The 22478-nt window shown below is 50.4% G+C and overlaps 4 protein-coding genes across 8 annotated transcripts in view; 2 read left to right on the forward strand and 2 right to left on the reverse strand.

Annotated features, from left to right (window-relative positions):
- Window positions 1-47: 47 nt before the first annotated feature.
- On the reverse strand, window positions 48-4498 carry PPP6C (protein phosphatase 6 catalytic subunit). Its single transcript, XM_075519892.1, has 7 exons — window positions 4342-4498; window positions 4141-4236; window positions 3908-3973; window positions 3256-3397; window positions 2028-2107; window positions 1672-1881; window positions 48-886 (listed from the first exon to the last, which is right to left on the reverse strand). Exons 1-7 carry the CDS (start codon window positions 4414-4416, stop codon window positions 638-640), a joined length of 918 nt encoding a protein of 305 aa, XP_075376007.1. The 5' UTR covers window positions 4417-4498; the 3' UTR covers window positions 48-637.
- Window positions 4499-4511: 13 nt separating this feature from the next.
- Window positions 4512-7292, forward strand: RABEPK (Rab9 effector protein with kelch motifs). Its single transcript, XM_075519891.1, has 7 exons — window positions 4512-4655; window positions 4732-4880; window positions 4966-5118; window positions 5414-5575; window positions 6158-6307; window positions 6490-6639; window positions 6892-7292. The coding sequence occupies exons 1-7, from the start codon at window positions 4597-4599 to the stop codon at window positions 7191-7193; spliced, it is 1125 nt and encodes a 374-aa protein (XP_075376006.1). The 5' UTR covers window positions 4512-4596; the 3' UTR covers window positions 7194-7292.
- A 1341-nt stretch (window positions 7293-8633) lies between these two features.
- Window positions 8634-12984, reverse strand: HSPA5 (heat shock protein family A (Hsp70) member 5). The gene is made up of 9 exons (XM_075519828.1): window positions 12850-12984; window positions 12577-12715; window positions 12148-12379; window positions 11680-11817; window positions 11313-11425; window positions 10840-11230; window positions 10283-10520; window positions 9917-10084; window positions 8634-9519 (listed from the first exon to the last, which is right to left on the reverse strand). The coding sequence occupies exons 2-9, from the start codon at window positions 12690-12692 to the stop codon at window positions 8960-8962; spliced, it is 1956 nt and encodes a 651-aa protein (XP_075375943.1). The 5' UTR covers window positions 12693-12715; window positions 12850-12984; the 3' UTR covers window positions 8634-8959.
- A 3091-nt stretch (window positions 12985-16075) lies between these two features.
- GAPVD1 (GTPase activating protein and VPS9 domains 1) overlaps window positions 16076-22478 on the forward strand; it is a 32110-nt gene continuing 25707 nt past the window's right edge. Inside the window, exons 1-3 of one of the 5 annotated variants that reach the window (XM_075519822.1) lie at window positions 16161-16208; window positions 16395-16453; window positions 16638-16710. The gene's annotated coding sequence lies outside the window, so the exon portion shown is untranslated. Of the gene's footprint in view, window positions 16209-16394; window positions 16458-16637; window positions 16711-22478 lie in introns of all 5 variants that reach the window. The other 4 variants (XM_075519826.1, XM_075519827.1, XM_075519824.1 and 1 more) reach the window with 4 other exon arrangements.

The following is a 22478-nucleotide window of genomic DNA, read 5'->3' on the forward strand; positions in this document are numbered from 1 at the left end:
CCGCGTTATTGACGTAAGGTACGACTTTATTAAAAATACAAGGTATCTGAAAAAAATCAGAACAATTATTTTAATGTACAAATTCCATCGCTGTAGCAGGTTTGTGTATTTTTAACGGGAACTCTAAGAAAACAAAACAAAAAAAGGGGGGGGAACAGCCCTTCTGACCACTTTATTTTTATCCACTTAAAACAAGCCATGACGAGGACGACTGGGTTCTACGCGGCGGACGTGTACACAACACAAGGCATTCGCAGTCCCGTCCTGCGCACTGGGTAGTAACTTTGCTGCTGAAATTTCTTAAAACTGACCAAAAAGCTGAATGACAGGCTGGGACCGAGCTGCTTCCCGGGCGCCACGACCGTTAAAAGGAAAACGTCTCATCTAACCCCAGAAATACGCAAGAACTACATGCAGGAGTATAAATTTCCAGGACGTATTACAAATATTCTGAAATTAATCTCGGGTAGGGTAGGAAAAAAAGAAAAACTTGCTACAGACACCATAATACACAATAATTAGATAATTTAAAAATAAAAAAGGCAGGAGGCAGCATTTCAGCAGCAAAGTGCTCAATAAAAAGTATATTGTAAAGGGACAGTACAAGGAAGGAGGGAGACAGCAGGCGGGAACGGTCTCAGAGGAAATACGGTGTGGTTGTTCTAGGAGGAATTACACGTTCTGAATCTGGAACTGCGCGGAATAACTTTGGTTCTCTTGTATTTACATCTTTAAAGACCATGATTGACGCGATATTTCCACAGCGGTAGCAGTAATTTGGAGCAGACCATACCGTTACCAATTTCTCATCAAACATGAATTTATAGCCTTCGTGAACTAGCTGGTGCGCTCTGCAGATGAGTTTTAAGTTGTTGATGTGAACAAACTGTAAAGGAAAAAAGGAAGGTCAGTTTTTTCTGAGTAGCTGCACGCCGCCGCCCTCACAACCGCCCTCTCCCAGCTAGGCCCTGGCACCCGCACGCCGCGAAGGGGTTAACGAGAAGCCTTTTCACCCAGTGCACTGAAAAAAACCGTGTGGGTTTTGAGACCTGAGCAGCAAAAACCACCTATGGAATCCAGGTGACAGCTGCGATGCCCAGGTCTCTGCCACCCGCAAGGCTCGATCCTTCCTGAACGTGCTGCGGAAAGGCCAGAGAGACAACGCACGGCACGAGGGCGGCACTCGTAACGCAGCGGGTTCAGGAGCCCGGGAAGGTCAGCGTGTGTCAGCCCCGAGAAGCCTGCTTGCCATTTTCCAAAGTAACAAAAATTAAGTCGAGAATGGTTAAGAAAAGTGGTATTTTTTTTCTCCTAAATCCTTAGAAAAGTATTCTACGCAAACCCTAGTGACACCAGTTAGTCTCACGGCTTTCTACTTTTTAAACGCAAGATGGGTATTACCACATCTGGCAGTTGTATTTATGCTTTTGCGTTCAAATAGCTCGTGTTTTCAAGCCGGCTCGAGCGAACCTTCACCACCACAACGTACTGGCAGGGGTACGTTGGACAGGAGTCCATCGTTGTCCGTCCGTTGAGATGACAAGGAAAGTCCGTCATCTCACAGCGCCCTTGATCTATTCCTCACCAGGGTAAATATCAAACTTGTAGCTGAACGCTTCAATTCGTCTCACACCTGCAATTACTTCACGTTGCATACAACAGCATCATTACCTCATTCGTCACCTTTGCGCCGAAGAGCCAGCCTGCCCCTCGCGGACTGATCGCCCACGTATCGACATCCTCTGGATCAGACCAAACGAGGTCACAGAAGGCGCCTTTGTGAGGAATTTCTTGATTACGTTCAATGGTTCGAATTTGATCGAGTGTCTTGATGTCTGGAGAGAGGCCACCATGCACACAGAGAATCTGCTCATCTATTAACTGCAGAAAGAGACACACACGCGCAAAATACTCAGTATTTTAATCCAGCCCAGAACGCTACCAGCGTGACCCTTCAAGGTCACTAATTCTAGCAGTCACATTTAGACAATCTACTCGTATTTTTGCAATGTGGTGTTTACACTTACAGCCGCTATTGTGAGCATGTCAAAGACTTTGGTACAGTATCTCCAAGCATTAGCATTTCCATATTTGGTTTGGCACTCATCTGTTAAATAGAGAATTTTTTTCTTCTTAATGGATCAGAAGGAATTCAGACAGCAAGATCAGAGGCAAACACTTACAGCAGAACTCAAAAGTCAGACGTACAACAAAGACCCTATCGGGAGCACCGGTAAGCGGTCGGTGGGAAGCGCTCGGTGGCCAGGCCCACCCGCAGGAAGGGGCCGAGGTACCTCTTGCCCTTCCCTTACTGAGCAACACGCCGGGCAGTGCAGAGAAAACAGCGTCTCGCGCAACGCAGCCGACGCTGCTTTCGCTGCTTCCCACGGCTGGCCGGCTGGGAACTGACCCTCGGCGAGCCCAGCCGAGTGCTTACATTTGCGAATTTTTATACAGGAGAATTGGGGCAGAAAGCGGGCGGAAACCGACCAGGGCTGGCAGAAGATATTCTTACCACAAATGGGCATTACAGGGGCTCTGATTAAAGCTACAGGAACGTGGCAATAAACCCGACAGGCTGGCACTTCTTAAGTGACCCGTGAGCATTTGTACTTGCTCTCGTTGACACGTTATCCAAAAGAAAGTATGTTACAGACATTATTCTTTGTGGCAGGCGTTAGATCTTTTCCAGGCTTTCCTCAGGTTTTATCAAAGCCTCCCACAACAACAAAGAAGTTTCCAAGCACTTTAATTCCCTTGGTTTTTCAAACAGTTGTTCTGTTGCTTATTTCTTGCCAGTGGCATTTTCCCAGATGCTCCCTGTTGACAATAAATTACTTCCACAGCAAACTCTATGCGTGATACTGATTTTTAGTTATACTGAAGCTTGGGGAATTACAGTAACATCGTGACTTCGTGTGGAACCTTTCGTGAAGGGACACCAAAGCACATTCTGTACGAACGCATGCTCTTTCTCCGTCTCTAAAATTGAATGTGGCACCAAAAAACAAACAGGAGACTCAGATGCTGGAGGAAAGGAGCAGCCAGATCTGGACTAAACCACGTTCTACTTCACGAACACAGTGATCACATTAACAAATGACAACGTTCAAGTTCTGCTGAGCCCACTTCCCACCCAGCCCCGGAAAAGCCCCCGGTGGTGCTGCCTTCAAAACAGGCTGCCCAAGGGAGAGCTGCCGTTCTCGTCCATTACACGTTAGCCCCCGTTCAGAAATCGTTTGGATAAAGACTTACCATAAAATCCATACACTTGTGTTATCTGCCTGCTTTCATGATTGCCTCGTAACAGCGTGATACGATCAGGCCACTTAGCTTTTAGTGCAAGAAGGTAAGTGAAAGTCTCAAGACTATAATAACCTCTATCTACAAAGTCACCCTGCAAGTCAAAAAAACATTCGTAAATGGGGAAACAGGCAAATAGAAAAACGCAAAGCGACGCATCCATTCTAAACCCCTCACAGAGCATAAAGAAAACTAAGGCTGAAGGGAAGCCGGGTTCTGCTCGGATCTACGCGAACACGTTCTCCGGTCACTCGGAGTTTCAGGTCTGAACTGGCATGCTGTCCTTACGCCACCGCACTCGTCCAGAGCTGCCCTGACACACAACCCGACGGACCCTTGGGACGCCCCGGCTACGGCAGGACGCCGCTGCCCCACGGCACAGCTCTGCTTGGCAGGCACCGCGCTCCGCTCCTCCTGCGCCGCTTTACACCGCGGAGCTCGTACGTTACTCAACAAAATAAAACCCGTACGCGGGACCCAAATGGCAAAAGCACGCAGCGCGCTGACAGGCAACTGAAACTCAACGACCGTATCGGGGCTTAAACTTTAAACTCCTTTTTTAAGCACCTGCCGAGAGCGAGGGCCGAGCCCAGCCGGCACGTACCATGAAGATGTAGTTGGTGTCGGGGACCTGCCCGCCGGTCCTGAACAGCTCGCACAGGTCGTAGAACTGCGGGGAGAAGCGGAGCCTGAGGGCCGCGCCCGCCGGCGGGCACCGCGGCCCCGGGAGCTGCGCTGCGCGGCCCCGGGGGCTGGGGAGGGCTCGGCGCCGGCTGCTGCGCCGGTACGGCCGGGCCGGGGGTCCAGGGCGGCCGTGCGGCCTGGCCCGCCCGTTACCTGCCCGTGGATGTCCCCGCAGACGGTGACGGGCGTGGAGACGGGCTGGACGTTGGACTCCTCCAGCAGCAGGTCGCACACATAGTCGCAGAGGCGCTGCGGGAGAAGAGCGGGTCAGCACCGGCACCGGCACCGGCACCGGGCCCGCCCGGGCCGCCCCGGCCCCCGCCCCGGCTCCGGCCCCGCCCGCCGCGGCCGCACCTTGAGGTCGTTCTCGGGCAGGTACTTGCAGAGCCGCGCGATCTCCACGTACTTGTCCAGGTCCAGCGGCGCCATCTTGGGACGGCGGCTCGGGGCCGGAAGCGGAGCCCGGCACTTCCGGGGAGCGGCGCGGGCCGCCGACGCCAGCGGAAGCCCGGGGCGCTTCCGGCGGGCGCGGGGCGGAAGACGGCAGCCGCTTCCGCCCGGGGCCGCCCTCCGGGGAGCGCCGAGCGGCCCGGCCCGGCCCGCCCCGCCATGGGGCCGCGGGCGCTGCCGCTGCTGGAGCCGGGGCGCCGCCCGCAGCCGGCCAAGTGGTGAGTGGGGCGGGGGGCCGCCGGCCCGGCCCGGCCCGGCCCGCCGCGGCTGAGCGCTGCCCCCCGCTTCCCGCAGGTACCGGCTGTCGCCGCGCGGTGACCGGCCCCGCGGGCGCGTGGGCCACGGCTGCCTCTTCCTGGCGGGCGGCGGGCCCGGCCGCGTCCTCCTCCTGGGCGGCGCCGACCCCGCCGGCGCCTTCGCGGACGCCCACTTCGTGGAGCTGGGTGAGGGCCGGGCCGGGCCGGGCCGGGCGGGCGGGGGGCGCGGGGCCGCCGGGCCGCTGCCGACCGCGCTCTCCGCCGCCCGCAGGCGCGCACCGCTGGGCCGCGGCCGGCTGGAGCGGGCTGCGGCCGCGCTACGAGCACGCCACCTTCCTGCCCGCCGCCGCCCCCCCGCGCCTCTGGGTCTTCGGCGGCGCCCACCCGGCCGGGAACCGGAGCTGCGTCCAGGTGCTGGACCTGGGTGAGTGCCCGAGGACCCGGCGAGCCGGGCCGCGAACCGCCGGCCCGCCCGCAGAGGCGGCCCGAGGGGCGGCTCGGTCGCTCGGGGCTCCCCTGGGGATCCGGCCTCCGCGCTCGCCCCGCCGTGCCCCGGGAGCGGGGCCCGGGGCCGGCTCCGAGATACGGAGACGCGGGCGGGCGGGACGGGCCAGCCGCAAGGCCGCTGCCGGGCTCCTTCACGGCGGCTGCGACTTGGGGAGCGGAGCGTGTTTTCTGTTACCACGTCGACTGCTTTGTTAATCGAGTGTCTTAATTAGAAATAGGAACCTGGGAGACTCCTGAAGTGAGTGGTGTTCAGCCGCTGCCTAGGACGTTCCACACATCCTCAGCAGCTATAGGGGACTGTCTGTACGTGTTCGGAGGGGGAGATAAAGGAGCAGAACCCGTTACAGACCAGCAGCTTCACGTGTTTGACACAGGTACTCTGGACGCGTGCAGGGCTGTCACACCAAACGGTGGAGTCCGTCCTCTGTTGAAGGGGAGGCTTTTGTTTCAGATTCAATTGCAGACGTGGAAATGTCGGGCCCCTGCTTTGGCTACCGGTTTAAATGGATGGGTGGACGTTCCTCGCTGTCGACATGCGCTTATCTTTATGCGGTCACTGGGAATTTGGGCCAAAATGGCAGTGTAAAGCCCTGGGATGAGGAACGCCGTGGGAGATGGGAGTGGTTTGTCACATGTGCCCACCAGCTGATTCCTTTCCGTGGCGGCATCCTCCCGTGCTGCTCGTGTGCTGTCGGAGTTGTCCCCTTCATTCTTATGGCCCTGTGTGCACCAGAAAGGGTTTGCTTTCCGGTTTGAATTAATCTCTCCTGCAACTAGGTGACCCGAGCAGCACACAGCTCCACGGGAGGGCTTGCCTGCGCTTCATGGAATGGCATCAACTCTGTCCTGACCCCGCCGGAGGCACTTCCTGAGGAAGCCTCGGCAGCGTGCTGGGGTCACCGGTTTGTAGAGCTTCCGGAGTTTTCCTCCTAATGCACGTGTACTCCCATTTTTAGCCACCTTGACCTGGTCCCAGCCAGATACTCATGGTGATCCCCCCTCTCCTCGGCATGGACACGTTGTGGTTGCCGTCGGGACCAAACTCTTCATACATGGAGGTTTAGCTGGTGATATTTTTTACAATGATCTGTTCTGCATTGATATAAGTAAGTATGGATATAGGTGCCACAGAGCAATAGCTGTTGTGTGATGTGTTTTGATTTTGGGGAACCTTTTTCCTAAAAGATCAGTTCTGAAGTACTTAAAATATTACCATATTTGTTTAAAACAACAAAACTGTGGGTTTTTTATAATGCATAACCATAGGCATGTTCTTTTTCTCCAACAGATGAGATGAGATGGGTTAAGATAGCAGCCACTGGTGATGTCCCAGGAGGACGGGCATCCCACTCATCCGCTGTGTTTAAAGACCACTTGTACATTTTTGGAGGAATAGGTCCAGCTGGGACACTAGATACTACGTACAAGTATCACATAGGTAGGGAGACTTCTCTCAGCTGTGGAGTGGTAAATGCCAGTCTGTTGGAACGTGCATTACCCCCTCAGTTCCTGGGCTTCACCGTCCTCGTAGTCAGTGTCAGTGCACTGGAGTTACACCAGTACAAGACCAAACGCTAAAATGCTCTATAATGTTGAAAACTAGCCTAGATAATGATGGCACTGTCCCCGCGTGCTTTTTGAGCCTGTGAAGCAATGTTTGAAGGTGTGAATGTCTATCTTTGCACTGCAGAGAAGCAGCAGTGGACACTCCTGCAGTTTGATTCCCCTCTGCCCGCTGGGAGACTGGACCATGCCATGTGCGTCATTCCCTGGCGAGCTGGCAAGAGCGGAGACATGGGAGCTGTCACCTGGGAGGACGAAGCTGGGAAGGAGTCGCCTGTGTCAGCAGACAACAAAGCTGGCCCCCTCCAGGAGAGCCAAGAGGAGGAGGGGTGCGCTGAAGACACAGTTGTGCATCTACTGTTAATATTTGGTGGGATGGACACACAGGGGGAAATATACCAAGACTGCGTTGTCAGCCTGATTGACTAGCAGAGCTGCGGTCCTGCACAGCACCCGCCTTTTCTACACAGTTTTTATGGTACTGTCAGATTAAGTTAATTCTTCTTTCCAATAAAGAAATTCTTACCCTCGAAGGGATGGCGCTGTGCTAACACAGCCCCAAGGCGCAGGCGCTGTCTCCGCAGGCAGTCCTGCTGCCGGTACCCGCGACGTTCCCTGGGGCAGGCAGCTGCGGAGCAGCTTCAGCCACTGTCACTTGGCCACGGGTTGGTGGAACCCCAGAGGCTGGAAGGGTTTGTGCTGTGTCTGGACAGCTTTCCACCAGAGCCTCACGGACTGTTGGCCACAGAAACACTGTCTGCAAAGCTACAGTGTTGCCTGGAAACAGTTTTGTGAGGGGATTATTTGATTTTTAGCTTTCACTATTTTGAAAATGAATGAAAACCAGAAAAAAAGCCCCCCCAGAGCAGGGAAAATGTGAAGTGCCCAGTGGTTTTAAGGAGGTATTAGAGCAGGCACCACAAAAGCTCCTTCTGTACCCAGTTCAGTCTATCTAATCCCATGGATAGGATAAGGATCATGGTTAAATAGAAAGACTGAGTTCTAATTAGCCTTTTTTAAAGAACATTTATTAGGTGTAGACTAGTTTTCAGTCTTCAGAAAACTGGTCCATAGTCTCCTCTGAGACTCCAATAAAGCTCCTAAAAATAGTTTTAATACTGCAGGAAATTCTATTTGTAGTTAAGTGAGTCTCCTCTCCCTCACATGCTTTGCACGTAAGGCTGCATCCTCACTCTGATGCAGGCAAATGGCTCCGCTACAGCCGCTACCCTCCCTCCCCAGCACGAGGCTCTAGGGAAGCTGCAGGAGCAGGGAGAGACACCCCCCCCCCCCCCCCCTTCAGCAACTCCTCAGGCTGAGTACCCCCTTCCCCTCTCACACCATAAACCCCCTCACTCCAGTTCCAACTCCGTGAAACAGGGACAAGAGATGCCCAACTGCTGGAGCTGGTTGTGCCACCCCTTCCCCCCCCCCCAGCAGACTGCAGGAACAGGAGGTGGGGCTGTCAGCCAGCACCAGCCAGGCAGAGTCAAGTGCCCTCAGGAGGCCCCGTGCTCAGCAAGGCTCTGAGCAGTAGCCCCAGGGCAGAGAAACACACAAGCTGCAGACTTCAGTGCCAGCATTGTTACAGCTCTCGAGCCTCTCGCTCCTCTCCTTCCCAGCTTTCTCCCCGCTGAGTAACCCCCGGCTCTCTTGCACCAGAGCAGCTGTAGGGCAGCCAGACGTCAGGAGGCAGAGAGCTCACCTGAGGGCAGGGCTGTTACCATTTACACGATCCGCTGACAGACTTAGCTTGAAGGGGTCCCAGACCCCTGGGTGATCCGAATCCTTTCCTTTAGGCATAACCCGCATCCTGGCTAAAACTGGCTGCTGGAGCTAGGCCATGGCAAAGACACAACTAGAACAAAGTCCAGTGTAAATAACAAATTTATTGTGGTCACTTCAGGTAGAAAAGTTCTACACCAAATTCACATGACCAAGTTGTTAAATAGAACGCTTCCACTGCCAATACTTCTAAACCCCTTTTGCATTTACACTCCCCCCCTGCTACCCTTCCCTCCCCAGACATCAAGCAACTGCTAACGAAAAGCAGTATACAGCCACTTCGGGCTAGCGTTTCCAGCTCCACTCACGAGTGAAGATTCAAAGTTACATTCCAAATTAAGAGTTCAATATTTTAAACAAGTGTTCCTGAGTCCAATATATACACACACCACCTTCGGAGATGCCAGTATCTACAACTCGTCCTTCTCCGCTGCTTCCTCTTCACCAGGGGGAGGGCCTGCACTTCCGTAGAGCTTGCTAACAATTGGCTGAACAACTTCCTCCAGCTCCTTCTTTTTTGCTTTGAAGTCTTCAATGTCTGCATCTTGATGGCTTTCAAGCCACTCGATCTTTTCCTCTACTGCTTTCTCTATTGTTTCTTTGTCTTCAGATGACAGCTTGCCACCCAGCTTCTCTTTGTCCCCAATCTGGTTCTTCAGAGAATAGGCATAGCTCTCCAGCTCGTTCCGGGCGTCAATGCGTTCTTTAAGCTTCTTGTCTTCCTCAGCAAACTTCTCAGCATCATTAACCATCCTCTCAATCTCTTCTGGAGTCAGCCGATTCTGATCATTTGTGATCGTGATCTTGTTTTTGTTCCCGGTGCCCTTGTCTTCAGCTGTGACACGGAGGATTCCGTTCACATCTATTTCAAAGGTGACTTCAATCTGGGGGACACCACGAGGGGCAGGAGGGATGCCAGTGAGATCAAAAGTTCCCAGAAGATGATTATCCTTGGTGAGGGGACGCTCACCTGGAAGACACAATTAGATACAGTTTTTCTTTCATAGCTGTGTTTTGTACTTTGTAAAGCCACAAGCTAGACACTTTTTAAAAGGCAAGGTTTTCATTTCAACCTGCCATCTGTCTAGACACCTCCTACAGTATCACCTCTTTCTCTGAAGAGCTCTTCAGAATAGGACCATGGAAAAACATACTTTTGAAAAAATTCTAGTGACAGCTTTTGATGCAGGTCAAGCAGCCTGATCAGAGCAGCTTCAGAAGGCTAGCACTGTTCCCACGCTCTTCTCCATAAGGACATCCATAACCATCTAGAAGTATCTACAGCCCTTGTGGTAAGACAGGAGCAAGTATTAAAATCCAGTGACAGATTCCAGCTGTCACCATGGTCCACCACAAGTGACACTCACCTTCATAGACCTTGATTGTCACAGTTGGCTGATTGTCAGAAGCTGTGGAGAAGATCTGAGACTTCTTTGTGGGAACAACAGTGTTTCTTGGGATCAGTTTAGTCATTACACCTCCGACAGTCTCAATGCCGAGTGTCAGAGGACAGACATCAAGCAACACCAAGTCACCTGTAACAGATCAAGGGCAAGACTGACATGACTTCAACCTGAAAGGAACACAACATCTCATCACAGCAAACAGGATCCTGAGGTCCGAGAGGCACAAAACTTCTTAAGGACTGGAAAGGTTCTATGACATTTGTCCGTTAACTAACATCCACTATTCAGAGTCAGCACTCTCTTGAAGTGACAGTGCGGTGTCATTACCTGTATCTTGGTCCCCAGAGAGAACGCCAGCCTGGACAGCCGCACCATAGGCTACAGCCTCATCTGGATTAATGCCACGAGAAGGCTCTTTCCCATTGAAGAACTCTTTAACTAGTTGCTGTATTTTGGGGATGCGAGTAGAGCCACCAACAAGAACAATCTCATCAATGTCAGACTTCTTTAGGTCAGAATCTTCCAGAACTTTCTGAACAGGCTTCATAGTGGAACGGAACAGGTCCTAGGAAGACCAAAAAAACCCAGGACTGTAAGACTGTATTCCCACATGCCCAGCCACTGAATTACTGGGCCTGGGGGTACAAAGGACCACCACTATAGAGGAGGAACACCAACTGGCTTATGACCAGCCTTGATGAGACCTCAGCTGTCGTTAACACACACACAGCCCCAGCTACCCTGGCAAGGAGCAGCTGCCTGGTTTTTAGTGCAAGCAGGAAGTTATTTATACCCCAGAGCGCAGTGTACAGCATGAAATACTGCACATTCACAAGTCTCCAATCTGGAGCTGAGGCAATGTAACTTTACCTTCCTAAACTTACCATGTTCAGCTCCTCAAACTTGGCTCGAGTAAGTGTCTCCGAGAAATCCTCTCCTTCAAAGAAGGATTCTATTTCAATTCTAGCCTGGTGCTGAGATGACAAGGCTCGCTTTGCTTTCTCCACTTCCCGTCTTAACTTCTGCACAGCTCTGTTATCCTTCCTGACATCTTTTCCAGTTTTCTTCTTGTAGAGTTTGATGAAGTGCTCCATAACACGTTGGTCAAAGTCTTCTCCACCCAGGTGAGTGTCGCCATTAGTAGCCACAACTTCAAAGACTCCATTGTCAATCGTGAGGAGGGAGACATCAAAAGTTCCACCACCCAAGTCAAACACGAGGATGTTCTTCTCACCCTCTCTCTTGTCCAATCCATAAGCAATAGCAGCAGCCGTTCTGTATAGGGAACAGCCCGATCAGAAGACTGGGACCACCACCCCCCACCTCCCCAGCAGGCAGGATAGGTTAGGCTACTTACGGCTCATTAATAATTCTCATCACATTCAGCCCAGCAATAGTACCAGCATCTTTCGTAGCCTGACGCTGAGCATCATTGAAGTAGGCTGGCACAGTAACAACAGCATGGGTAACCTGAATATGGAGCAAGAGATACAACCGTTACAGAAATGAAAAAGCATGTAGCTTGTAAATAACCACAGCAATGCTGATAGCAAGTACCCCATTCTTTAAAGAGAGGTAAAAACCCACCATCAGCTGAGCCCATTCAACTGGGCTGCCTAAGGGGCCAGCAGCATTGAACAGGGTTTAGGTTAGTCCACAGATTCAGCCCACTCATCTTTAGTTTTGTAAAGCTGCTGCTTTACTCATAGTATTCATGAACTTACTTTCTTCCCCAAGTAAGCCTCTGCAGTTTCCTTCATCTTTGTCAGGACCATAGCAGAAATTTCTTCAGGAGCAAATGTTTTTGTCTGTCCACCTCCAACATCGACTTGAATATGGGGCTTGGCTTTCTTTTCAATAACCTGGAAAGAACAATGTATACTGTCAGGTTCCAACAGTTCATAGACTTATTCCCACTTATCCGAGTGTTTCTTTCTCTCTGAAGATTAAGCAAAGCCTCTATATAACAAGATGTAATTTGAATGCTAGCTAACACAAGGAACTGTTGTCTGTACACCATGGCCACACCACTGCACCCTAACCCTCTGCAGGGTTGCTCAAAAGGGCGCCATGACTGAGTAGCCTCGCCTTTCTCAGGCGAGAGGAAGGCAAGCAGCACCTGCAGCCCACTCTTCTGACCCGACATGTAGGCCCCCCCTCCCGCCATCCACCCCTCTGCTTTCGGGGCCCACCTTGAACGGCAGGTACTTGATGTCCTGCTGCACGGAAGGGTCGTTCCAGGTGCGGCCGATGAGCCGCTTGGCATCGAACACGGTGTTCTCGGGGTTGGACGTGAGCTGGTTCTTGGCAGCATCCCCGATCAAGCGCTCCCCCTCGGGCGTGAACGCCACGTAGGACGGCGTGATGCGGTTGCCCTGGTCGTTGGCGATGATTTCCACCCGCCCATTCTTGAAGACGCCCACGCTGCGGGGTAGCGGAGCAGTCAGGCGGCGCTGGGGCCTGCACCCCCCCCTTCCGCTCCCCCCTCCCCGGGCCCCACAGCCCGCCTCCCCCCACCCCGAGGCCCAGCGCTCCCCGCGGTCCCACAGGCCCAGCCGCGCCCCCCGGGGGTTCAGCCGCTTCACCCTCCCTCCCCCGCCCCGGGCCCGTTCCCCACGCACCAGGAGTAGGTGGTGCCGAGGTCGATGCCCACCACCGTGCCCACGTCCTCCTTCTTCTCCTCGTCCTCCGCCCGCGCGGCGCCCAGCAGCAGCAGCGCCAACAGGAGGTGCCTCATGCCGACCGCTCGCCCACGTCACCCTGCCGAGAAGCCGCCGGTCACAAAATGGAGGCGCCACGTGCGCGGCCGGCAGCGCCGGCGGCACCGCCCGCTTCCCCCCGCGCCCCGGCCGGGCCGGGCCGCCCCGGGCCCGCACCGCCGCCCTTGCCCTTACCGTCACCAGAGACCCGCCGCGCCCCCGACTGCCGCTGAGCGCCCAGGCCGCGCCGCCCGCCCTTATATACCTTCCGTTACTCCTTCGTGGAGGCTCGCCATTGGCTGCAGAGCCCTCGCTGGAGCCTCTCCATTGGTTGGCTGCTACTAAGCTGGCCTTCCTTGATTGGCGAGAACCAGGCGGTCCCTCTGACATGCCTGGCGCGCCCCCTTCCCGCCACCCCATTGGTTCACCCCGCCGGCGTCGCGGACCTATCAACAGAGAAGCGTGAGCCAAGCGGAGGGAGCCCATTGGCCGGGGGCGGCCGTCATGGCGCAGACCTGGGCAGGGGACGGGGGGACGTTCTGGAAGTTTCCATGGTTACCGACCCCGGGCGGGGGGTTCGCCCTGGCGGCCCGCGCAGCCGCGACGCCTCCCGCCCCGGGGCGGCCGCAGCGGCTCTGGCAGCGCCCCCGGCCCTGGCGTCGTCCTCGGGGCCCCGCGAGGGAGGTGCGGTGAGGCAGGGGCCCTGCGGCGGCCCCGGGCCCTGGCCCTGGCCCTGGCCCTGGCCCTGGCTGGGTGGACACGTCCCTCTGCAGGCGAGCGGGGCCTGGCCCAGCGGGGCCTTCTGAGCCCCCGGGCAGACACCCATTAGCCCCTGTCTCTGAGCAGCCGCGGAAGCGCTGGGACAAGGTGGTAATGTGGGCGGCCAGCCCTGAGGAGATGCGGGTTTCTACACATGTGCCTCAGGGTGTGGACCCCACCGAGGGGCTTGTCCCTGGGCAGGCGCGCTGTGCTTCACGCTGGCCCCAACCAGAGAGCCAGTAGGTCTCTCAAGGAAGGCACTTGCCGCCTCCTGAACTGTGATGTCTCAACACTGAGTCACCATGTCCTCACTCAGATGTAACTGGCTACACGGTGTTACATCAGCCCCTTGACTGCTTGGGATGGGAAACTCCACAGGAAGGTGAAGGCACAGTCCTGAGGAGTTTAGATCCACCCAGATCACCCTTGTGTCATGTAGGTAAGAGGCCTGGCTGCATCTCTGCCATCCGTTGGCTTACGTGTCTGTGGATCATGCATACGTGTGATCTACCTGCTTATATTTAAAATCACATTTTAAAGCAAAAGCTACAACTACAGAACTCCAAATTAAAAATGAAGGTTTTGGGTGATCGAAGAGTGACATAAGATGAGAAACTAAAAGGTGTTCACTCACCTTTGGATGATACCAGATCCAAAATCTAACAAAGATAATTTCAGGTAATTGTATAAAAAAAGTGGTTACAAATAGAGAGAGACATCACTGTGCTCAGGCAGCGTTCTGCGAGGGTAAATGACTTATTTAAAAGTTACCTCTTGTGCCAGCGGGGCCTGGCCCAGCTGCCAGGATTTCTTATGATGATGAAGTAAGACATTGTCAAAAGACTTCGTTGTTACTCAGCACACATCTGGAAATGCCACTTTGATATTGATACGGTTCTTTCTGTTTTGAAGTATATTTTGTATCCTTTATATCTGTTTGTGGTTCTCATTTTTTAATTGAATTATATCTGCATTGCATTCACATTGATTTGATTTTCTCCTTTTAAAAATCCTGCGGTGTCTGATACAAATTACTGAGCTTAGTCCTTGGAAGAGAATTATCTCCTAGTATAGCTATGTGTCCTGAGAACTATAAATAATGTAAGCATTTTATTTCTTCTTGGGAAACCTCATGCAGACAAGGCGGGGGACGGGGCAGTTTCATACTTTAGGCCCTGGGCTCATTTTCCTCGGCTCTCTAGGGGCAGTGCTGTGGTAAATACAGCCAGTATTCTGCGTTACTGTTGGGAATCCAGCGGGACAGCTGGCTGTATGGTACGAGACGTAGCAGTTTGCTGGTCTTCTGTGTTTGGCCTTGATGAACATTTTTTTGTTATATTTCAATTTGCCGTAGTTGTTTCTAAAATGTTATTTGGATATTAAAAATTCAATTACATAAACATTCCCTTTTATCACAGAAGAGAATTCAGGGCAGTAACTGTGTCAGTGAAGAAAAAGGCATATAGACAATATTTTGGAGAGCGAGAGATACAAAGCATAAACGTTTGGCTTTTGTTTTGAGTTGCCAGTTGGGAAGAGCTTTGCAGATAACTTGGGCACAAAAAGCAAGCAGTGGTGGTGACTCAGGAAGCGTCCCTTTCCCACTGCAGTCACTGTCAAGCCTGGATGCCGTCCCCTTCTTCACAGAGTGCCTGGGAACTCATCCGTCCTGGGGGGTTCGCAGCGCTGGGCGACACTCGGAGCCTCGGCTGATTGCTGACGTTGTACACAGTGACTAGGCATCCCGCTGTGCAGTACCCACAGACTGCAAGTGGTACTTGCGTGTCTCCAACTATCTTTTTTTTCCTTCTGGGGGAACAGGCTTCTTAAACCCTCTGTTGGGACAAATTTTCATGTAATAAATTATGTTCTACTGTTTGGTTTTCCCTGGTATTTCTACTGGGCATAATATTTGACTTAAGTGTGTTATGAGGAGCAGTCACATGCGTTGCGAGCTGTGGTTTTGGACTCTATCCCCCTCCCTGCAGATCAATCGCACGGTGACCTTTGCTTGTTCTTCTGTCAGTCTGAGCCTCTCGTTTTCAATTGTACGCTTGCACTGGGCCCTGTGACATTGCTGAGAATCCCAAAAAGAGGGGCAAAGTGAAAATCATTCTGTGACTGTGTTGCATTAATCGTGGCTTAGGCTGAAGGTACGCATGTTGCTATTTGTGATGAAGCAATTGCTATTATCTAGGCTAGATTGCTCCACACGGAGCTGTGCTTTCGCACTTGGCGTACCCACCTATTAACAACTTTCGCTGGGCTTTTTGACCCGCCGTAGTGGCCGACGCTTATAGATCTTACCTGTTTATAAAGCACCTGGAGATGAAATGCACCATATAGAGATGTTCTATAGATAAGTGCCGGCTACCTAAGTCGCCTCTACAACAGGGATTCGTTTCACCTCACCACGAAGAGCTTGCACGATGCCCAGTTCCCCCCTGGACACAACCCGACCCATCAAAGACCCTCCACCCTCAGCATCGCTCTTCCCTCCAAACTCTCCCCTCAGAGCTGAATGAGGAGCATGGGAGCTCAGCTCTGGGTTTTGGCGGGAAGGGGTGCTCCATCGCCTGAGGGGGAGGCATGGGCCGGGGCCGGGCGGAGCGGGGGCCGACGGCGGAGCTCCGCCGTCGGCCCCCGCTCCGCCCGGCCCCGGCCAAGGGACTACATGTCCCAGGAGCGCGGCCGCCGTTACCGCCCGCCGCCTGCGCAGTGCCGCGCCGCGCCGCGCCTGGCTCGGGGCCGCAGCGGGAGCCGGGCGGCGGCGGCGGAGCCGGGGCGCTGGCCGGGTAGGGACGCGCTCGTACCCCCCCCCCCCTTCCTCCGCGGCACCGCTTGGCTTCCCCCCCCCGCGTTGCTCTGAGGAGGAGGAGGAGGAGGGCCGGGGAGCGGCGGGGAGGGGGAGGAAGGCGAGGCTAGGCCGCCCCGCAGCCCTGCCGCTGGCCCGGGCCTGACAAAACCCTTCGGTTTTTCAGGGAAGCGAGCGGGAAGGCGGGCGGCGCGGCGGGTCAGCGCTCCGGGGGACCGAGCCGTGGTAGGTAGGCTGTATTTATTTTTGTTTAGCTCTGAGGAGAGAGGTTTGCCCGCAGCCATGTGCGGGGGTAGAGGTGCGGGGTCTGCGGGGGGAAGGCTGGTGCTCTGGGACCGGCGGGAGGGACCGAGCGAAGTTGGCCGTAAGATTTCCTCGAGTGTTTATCTGTGCCTTTTTTCCCTGTCAGCTGCCTCCGGCCGGAGCCAGTCCTACCTGCCATGTTAGCGTCTGAGAACTGGTAGTTCTTGAGGTTTGTGGAGGTATTTGAAAAATTGAAGCACTTGGCGCTGGGGCCCGTTCTGCTTTTGGCCACTGTGGGGTTGGGCAACGAGTCGCTCTTGAAGTGGCTCGGCGTGAATGTCGCTACCGTCTCTCCTTTGTGGCTTTCGTGTTATGCAGGTTTAAAACTTGTAACTTGACTAGCATCGTAACTTCCCTTTTTTGTTTCTAATAGACCCTTAATGCTGAAGAACTTGACCAAGCGAGTATCTGTCTTTTTTCTTGCAAAGTCATGATACTGTGCCTTGAAGGAAGAGAGCTGTTATGATTAAGCTCTCAAACTGAGCATGTGACACTACACTTACTGATAGGTAGAATGCTATTTTTGTGAACGATGCAGTTGACTTGCAAGTAGAAGCTGCAATTTGAAGATGATGGAGGGGGAAATGGCCCGGACAGTACATGAAATCTGACATACTGTGCTTCTATAAAAGCAGCAGGGTGGTGGTTTTAGGAAATGGACTTCTAAACTGCTGCTGCCGTGGAGGCTTCCAAAATATGTCAGATACTCCACACGAGGGTTTTGGTGTGAGATTTGTCAGGTCCTGGAGAATATATTCTGTCCTTAGTAGCAGTTACCCTTCACAGTGGACCACGGATGGGGTATTTCACGATGAGGAAGGGAGCTAGTCTTGAGAGAAGGGGCTTGGGAGCAGGTTGTTTGTGTCAGTTGGAGCACTTTGAGTTCTGCACTTCTTCTGACTAAAAGTTTATTAGTATGACCCCTTACGTAAGGGGAGCTCCTCTTTCTACCATCACAAGCAACTGGAGTAGATTTTAGTGTGGTTATATGCTTTTGTTGATTTTATGCAACACAGTAATACCACAATAGATAATTTAGTAGCCAGCTGATCCTATGCATTACTGATAAATTCTGTTAAGGGGCATGAGAAATGAGATGCTCCTTGCACATAAATCTTACTGGATAAACAGTATGTTCAGTGCTAGCTGCAGAGCAGCCACTGGGCAGAAACAAACTTGAGGTATGAGTTTCTTATTAATATTGATTAGATAGTTGAACTGTAGCAAATTGAAATGCATTTTGCATGTTGTACGCATGTTTCGAGATGGTGGGTATTGTAACGTGAGAGTTCAGCAGGTAGCTCCCAGGTCGTGGTGAACTATCTTACTGAAAAATGGGTTTTTTTAGCTCAACTGTGGGAGATAGGCTGTTAGCTTATATAAAGAAATAAGGCTTGTTAGTTATTACTATAAATATTAATGAAGAAAAAGGTACTTCATCTGGGGTGAATTAGCATGGAAGCTACTCAAGCTTGCTTAGGAATTATTTTTCAGTAAGACAGAGTGATTTCAGTTTTGCCTTGCCCTGCCCAGCCTCTTTTAGATCTGCCCAAACTTGCTTTGGAAGTTGAGTCTTGCGTAGCGAGGCTCAGGAGGAGCAAATAACCCTGAGCAGGAAACACCGGAGGAGGAAGAAGAATCTGGTGTACTAGCAGTACTTACTACTTTGCTTAATCTCTTTTCTGTCAACTGAATTGCAGAAATATTCAACAGAGATGTCGCTTGTTTCTGTATGCCACAGTACAAAACCACGTACTTTGTAAGTTGGAGTTCAGTACCTAAAGATTAAATGCAGTGTTTCCCAGGACTTTTAAACTTCGGGAGCAATCTATGTCCTGCGTTCATCAAAGGCGTAGATTGTCTTGGGTTCTGAACAAACTTATGTCATGCTGATAGCGGGGCAAGACATCTTAGATGCTGTCAGGTCATGTAATCTTTGTTGTTGATATGGTGGAGCATCACGAAGTGAAATTGTTTGAATTGCTGTGCCAAGCTTCTCTCACCACGTCACAGCTTTTAGTAGGTTACTAAGCAGTCTTGAAATAACTGACAAAAATTTGAAATATTTTAATATCAAAATGAAATTGCCAGGATTGAAAAATAACTTGCATGTAGCAGGAGCTATTTAATATCTGTTGTTTCTTCAGCCACAGCAGCCTGTTGGATATCTAAATTTCCTAAACTGTCGTCTTTATACAATTATGTACAGACATCTATTATTTCAAGTATGGTGGATGGTAGTCATAAACCAGGTAATGGATAATTATGGGCACCTTTTTGTTTACGAGAAACTGATAAGGTAATCTGACAAACAGGGTGCTGGAATTAGTACCAGCTGAAGCTGCTGCCACTTGCTCTGCTCTAAGGCTGCCTTCTGTGGTGTGTTACCAAATATGTAACTGTGGCTAATTGCTTCTAAAGCTCATGTCCGAATGCTGGTGTGGAGTGAGTTGTGTAGCCGGGGAAGGTCAGAGAATGCTACTGTTGTCTTTTTATAATGATCATAAAGGGAAGAGGTTTTTGGAGGGGAGCAGCGTGTGTCACATAGGTGCGCTAGTGGTACAATAACTTCTTCTTTCAAGACAGGCTGTGTTAATAGCAGTATCTGAAGAGAGTAATAGCGTGTGCATCTTGCTCAACTAGGTTTTTTGGGTTTTCTTTACGATGTTGCAAGTTTTCTTTAGAGCCCGTCTGAAGCCTGCTGAAGTATTCTGTGTATTAAACTACTTGCTTTACATCTCTAGTCTTCTCAAATGTCTGCCAGAAACTTAAGGTGAAGACAAAGTTGTTTGCACCGTTGCTTGCTATACTTGTGTGACTTCAGAATAATTAATTTTTTAAAACTGGTAAATGGGAGCGAATGAGACATTCCTCTTCATAGAGGTGTATTTTAATAGCAATCACTAGCAATCAAATTAGTTTAATTTTTGTGGAGCATTATAAAGACGGGGAAGCTGCTGATCCCTTTTTCTTGTACGTAGGGTAAAAACTGCTGTCATGCAGTTGACTTCCTGGAGATCCACAGGAAAATCCTGTGGATTTTCATAGTTCTTGACAAAGCAGTGGGACTTACTAACCTGCTGTGGTTCGGTTCCAGATCAGTTCTCCTCATGCTTTCATTATTTCTGGTGTTCTACAGTAGAGACAGATAAGATAGACACATGGGTAGTGGCCAGTTGATAGGATATTGTCAAGTAGTCTTGGAACCAGTATATTTACAAGTGCAGATGCAGGTAATGGTAGTCTTCGGAGCCTTGTTTTGTTTTGGTCCTGAAGTTCATAGAGGCGATTAGTTTAAAAGAGAAAAAATGCACAGCAGTGTGCAACTTCTCACAGTTACTCAGTGCTTCGGTGTCTCTGTTTAATGGCTGTGATGCTGTATCATGAGGAGATGCCCAAATCGTTTGTATGTTAGGTGGTAGCTTCACTTTCTGAGTATGTGCGAGGCCCGTGTTTTCTTTTTTTTTTTTCAGGTGGCATCACAAATGGTACAGTATTGTTTTGCAGTAGTCTGACCTTTTCTACTGTTTTGTTGCTCTTTTTGTTTGCTGGACAGGTGGATTATATGCATGTGTATTAGGACTCTGCACTGTGTGGGAGTGTTATTTGCTTTTTGAGTATTAACTGATTTTTATTTTTGATTGTCCATAGCTCCAGAAAAGGTTACCAGCAATTTAACTGCTATTTTGATAATCATAACTCACCAGGAAAAGTATATTGTTTTCAGGCCACCTTTGTCTCTCTTGCTGACTGGGCTTTTGGAGTTTGCTCCCACCTGTGGGCCAGGGGAGAAAAGAACAGTCTTTCCTCAGAGGCTGAAGGCTGTCAGAGTGCTTAGCCCATCCTTAATGCTGAAAACTTCTTCTCTAGTAAAAGAAAAAAAAAAAGAAAAAAGACACTGAGTGAAACAGTGAGAGAAATAACTTTACTTGTAAGTATATGAGACACCTCAGAAGCTGTTTAATCGGCTTGTCTACTGTTAAATGTGTTCATAACGAGTGACACAAAAATAGAAGCTTGTTTTGAAATCTGGCAAGGCAGAGGCATAGGAATGCAGGCGAAGTCAACAGGCTGTTCGTAGGGGGTACCTCACGTGGGTCCCCTATTGCTTCCCAAAACTTGCTGTCAAGCAGGAGAACCACTTGGACTAACTTTCTTTCCAGAAGGGTGGAGCCTGTGGGTGGGCACCTTAAAATGGAAAACGTCAACTAAAACTGTTAAGGTTTAATAAACTATGAGCAACTCTTAACTACAGCCTTACAGCGGAAAGCATCTGAAAAGGCAGAAGGTAGTTCTGCAGATCTCATGTGTATATTTTCATGGATGGAACTTATTTTTCCTGGCCAGTATCAATAGCTCATAGCCTAATAACTAGTTGCTACTGTGTTTTCAGGCAGTATCAAGTTTAACACTTTTTTTTTTTTTTTGTGAGCCCTAAAATTCTGGGACTAAAAATAAATTTCTTGCAAGAAGTTGTTACTTGTTTCTCAAAGAACTTTGGCAGTAATGTCAGTGTTTCTTTTTCTAATCATTTATCTGAGACTGTCCTTGTTAAAAACATCTACATTATTGTGTCCTTGAAGTTCCTTGCTTAATCTCGTCTTTGGATGCATGAGCTGTAACCACTGGTTAGGGTTGCTGATTTTTTTTGTTTGGGTTTTTTGTGGTTTTTGTGTTGTTTTTTTTTTTTTTGAGAGAGAGAGCTTTATATACATAGGTATCTGTATTTGCTAGCAATGACTTTTAAACCATCAGGTGTAATAAGATTGCAATTTTTTATGCATAAAGGCTTGTGACAGCATCTCTTTTTGTCTCTGCTAGGGTTTTGGTTGTGAGGTTAAAACTATAGATGGAAGAACTTAATTACACACGCAAAGTGCAGTGATGGTTGTCTGTGCACCTGGTTATCAGGCTTTCTCCACACGCTGAAAAAAACCACAACAAATGTAAAACCTGTGCCTAATTAGGGAGCTAATCTGTATTCTTCAGAGAGGATCATCTCCTGCTATGCTGAGCAGTGAACCACAGATCTTTAAAACGCTAAAAGGGGAGAACGTTAGGCCAGCACATGGTACGTTATTTGCAGTTTCTCAAGCATGGACTAAATGGTCTTGTGAAGCAAGGCTCCCCTAGAGTCACTGCAGGTTGTGGGAAGTAAGTTTTTCATTTAACTGTAGCATCGGCTTTGAAGGGTTCATCACCAGATCCCTTGACAGCTCTGACATATATGCATTACTGATATATCTGACGGATAGCTGTTACAGATTATATCTGGATCAAACACTTTTTCTTCCCAAATTAGCTAGTATGGCTGTTAGTTCTGGTGAGGAAGAAGACATAAAGCAGTTAATCATTAATTCCATGGAAACATAATCTGATGTGCATGATTCTACCCCTTCAGCATTAATGCAACTGATATTTTTTTCTTCCATAGAGTTAATTTTTAGATGGATTAGCTCCTTGAACTTGTTTTGAATGGTATGGTACTCTGTTTATCTAACTTAACCTCTATGTAAGATGTTTTCTAATTATGAAGTTAGAGCTGATGTTACATTGAGACATAACAGTAGTTTGTGTAGATTTTTGTCCCTGATGTGCTATGAAAGCCCACACATTTCAAGCCTATTGTTTCAGTTTTTCTCTCTTTAAAACAACATTTTTTGGATCGTGGCTCAAAGAAATATTCTTCTGAATTGAAATATTTGAGGAATTTTTTTCTGAATGAATTCTACTGTTGAGCAGAGTCTCCAGACTTATTTCCAACTTCTGCCTTATCTGGGTATTGATACTCCTTGATATTTTTTTTTTTTAATTAGTAATATTATTTTTATCTAAAAGTTTTTAGCAGAAAAGACCAATATTGGGAGCTTGGTGCTTCTTATGCATAGATGAGAGAGGGCATTTTTTTCGACAGGCCAGAGATAACCACACCCAAGTGCTTGGATAG

Source organism: Mycteria americana, chromosome 17, assembly GCF_035582795.1.
Source record: "Mycteria americana isolate JAX WOST 10 ecotype Jacksonville Zoo and Gardens chromosome 17, USCA_MyAme_1.0, whole genome shotgun sequence".
Taxonomy (NCBI): domain Eukaryota; kingdom Metazoa; phylum Chordata; class Aves; order Ciconiiformes; family Ciconiidae; genus Mycteria; species Mycteria americana.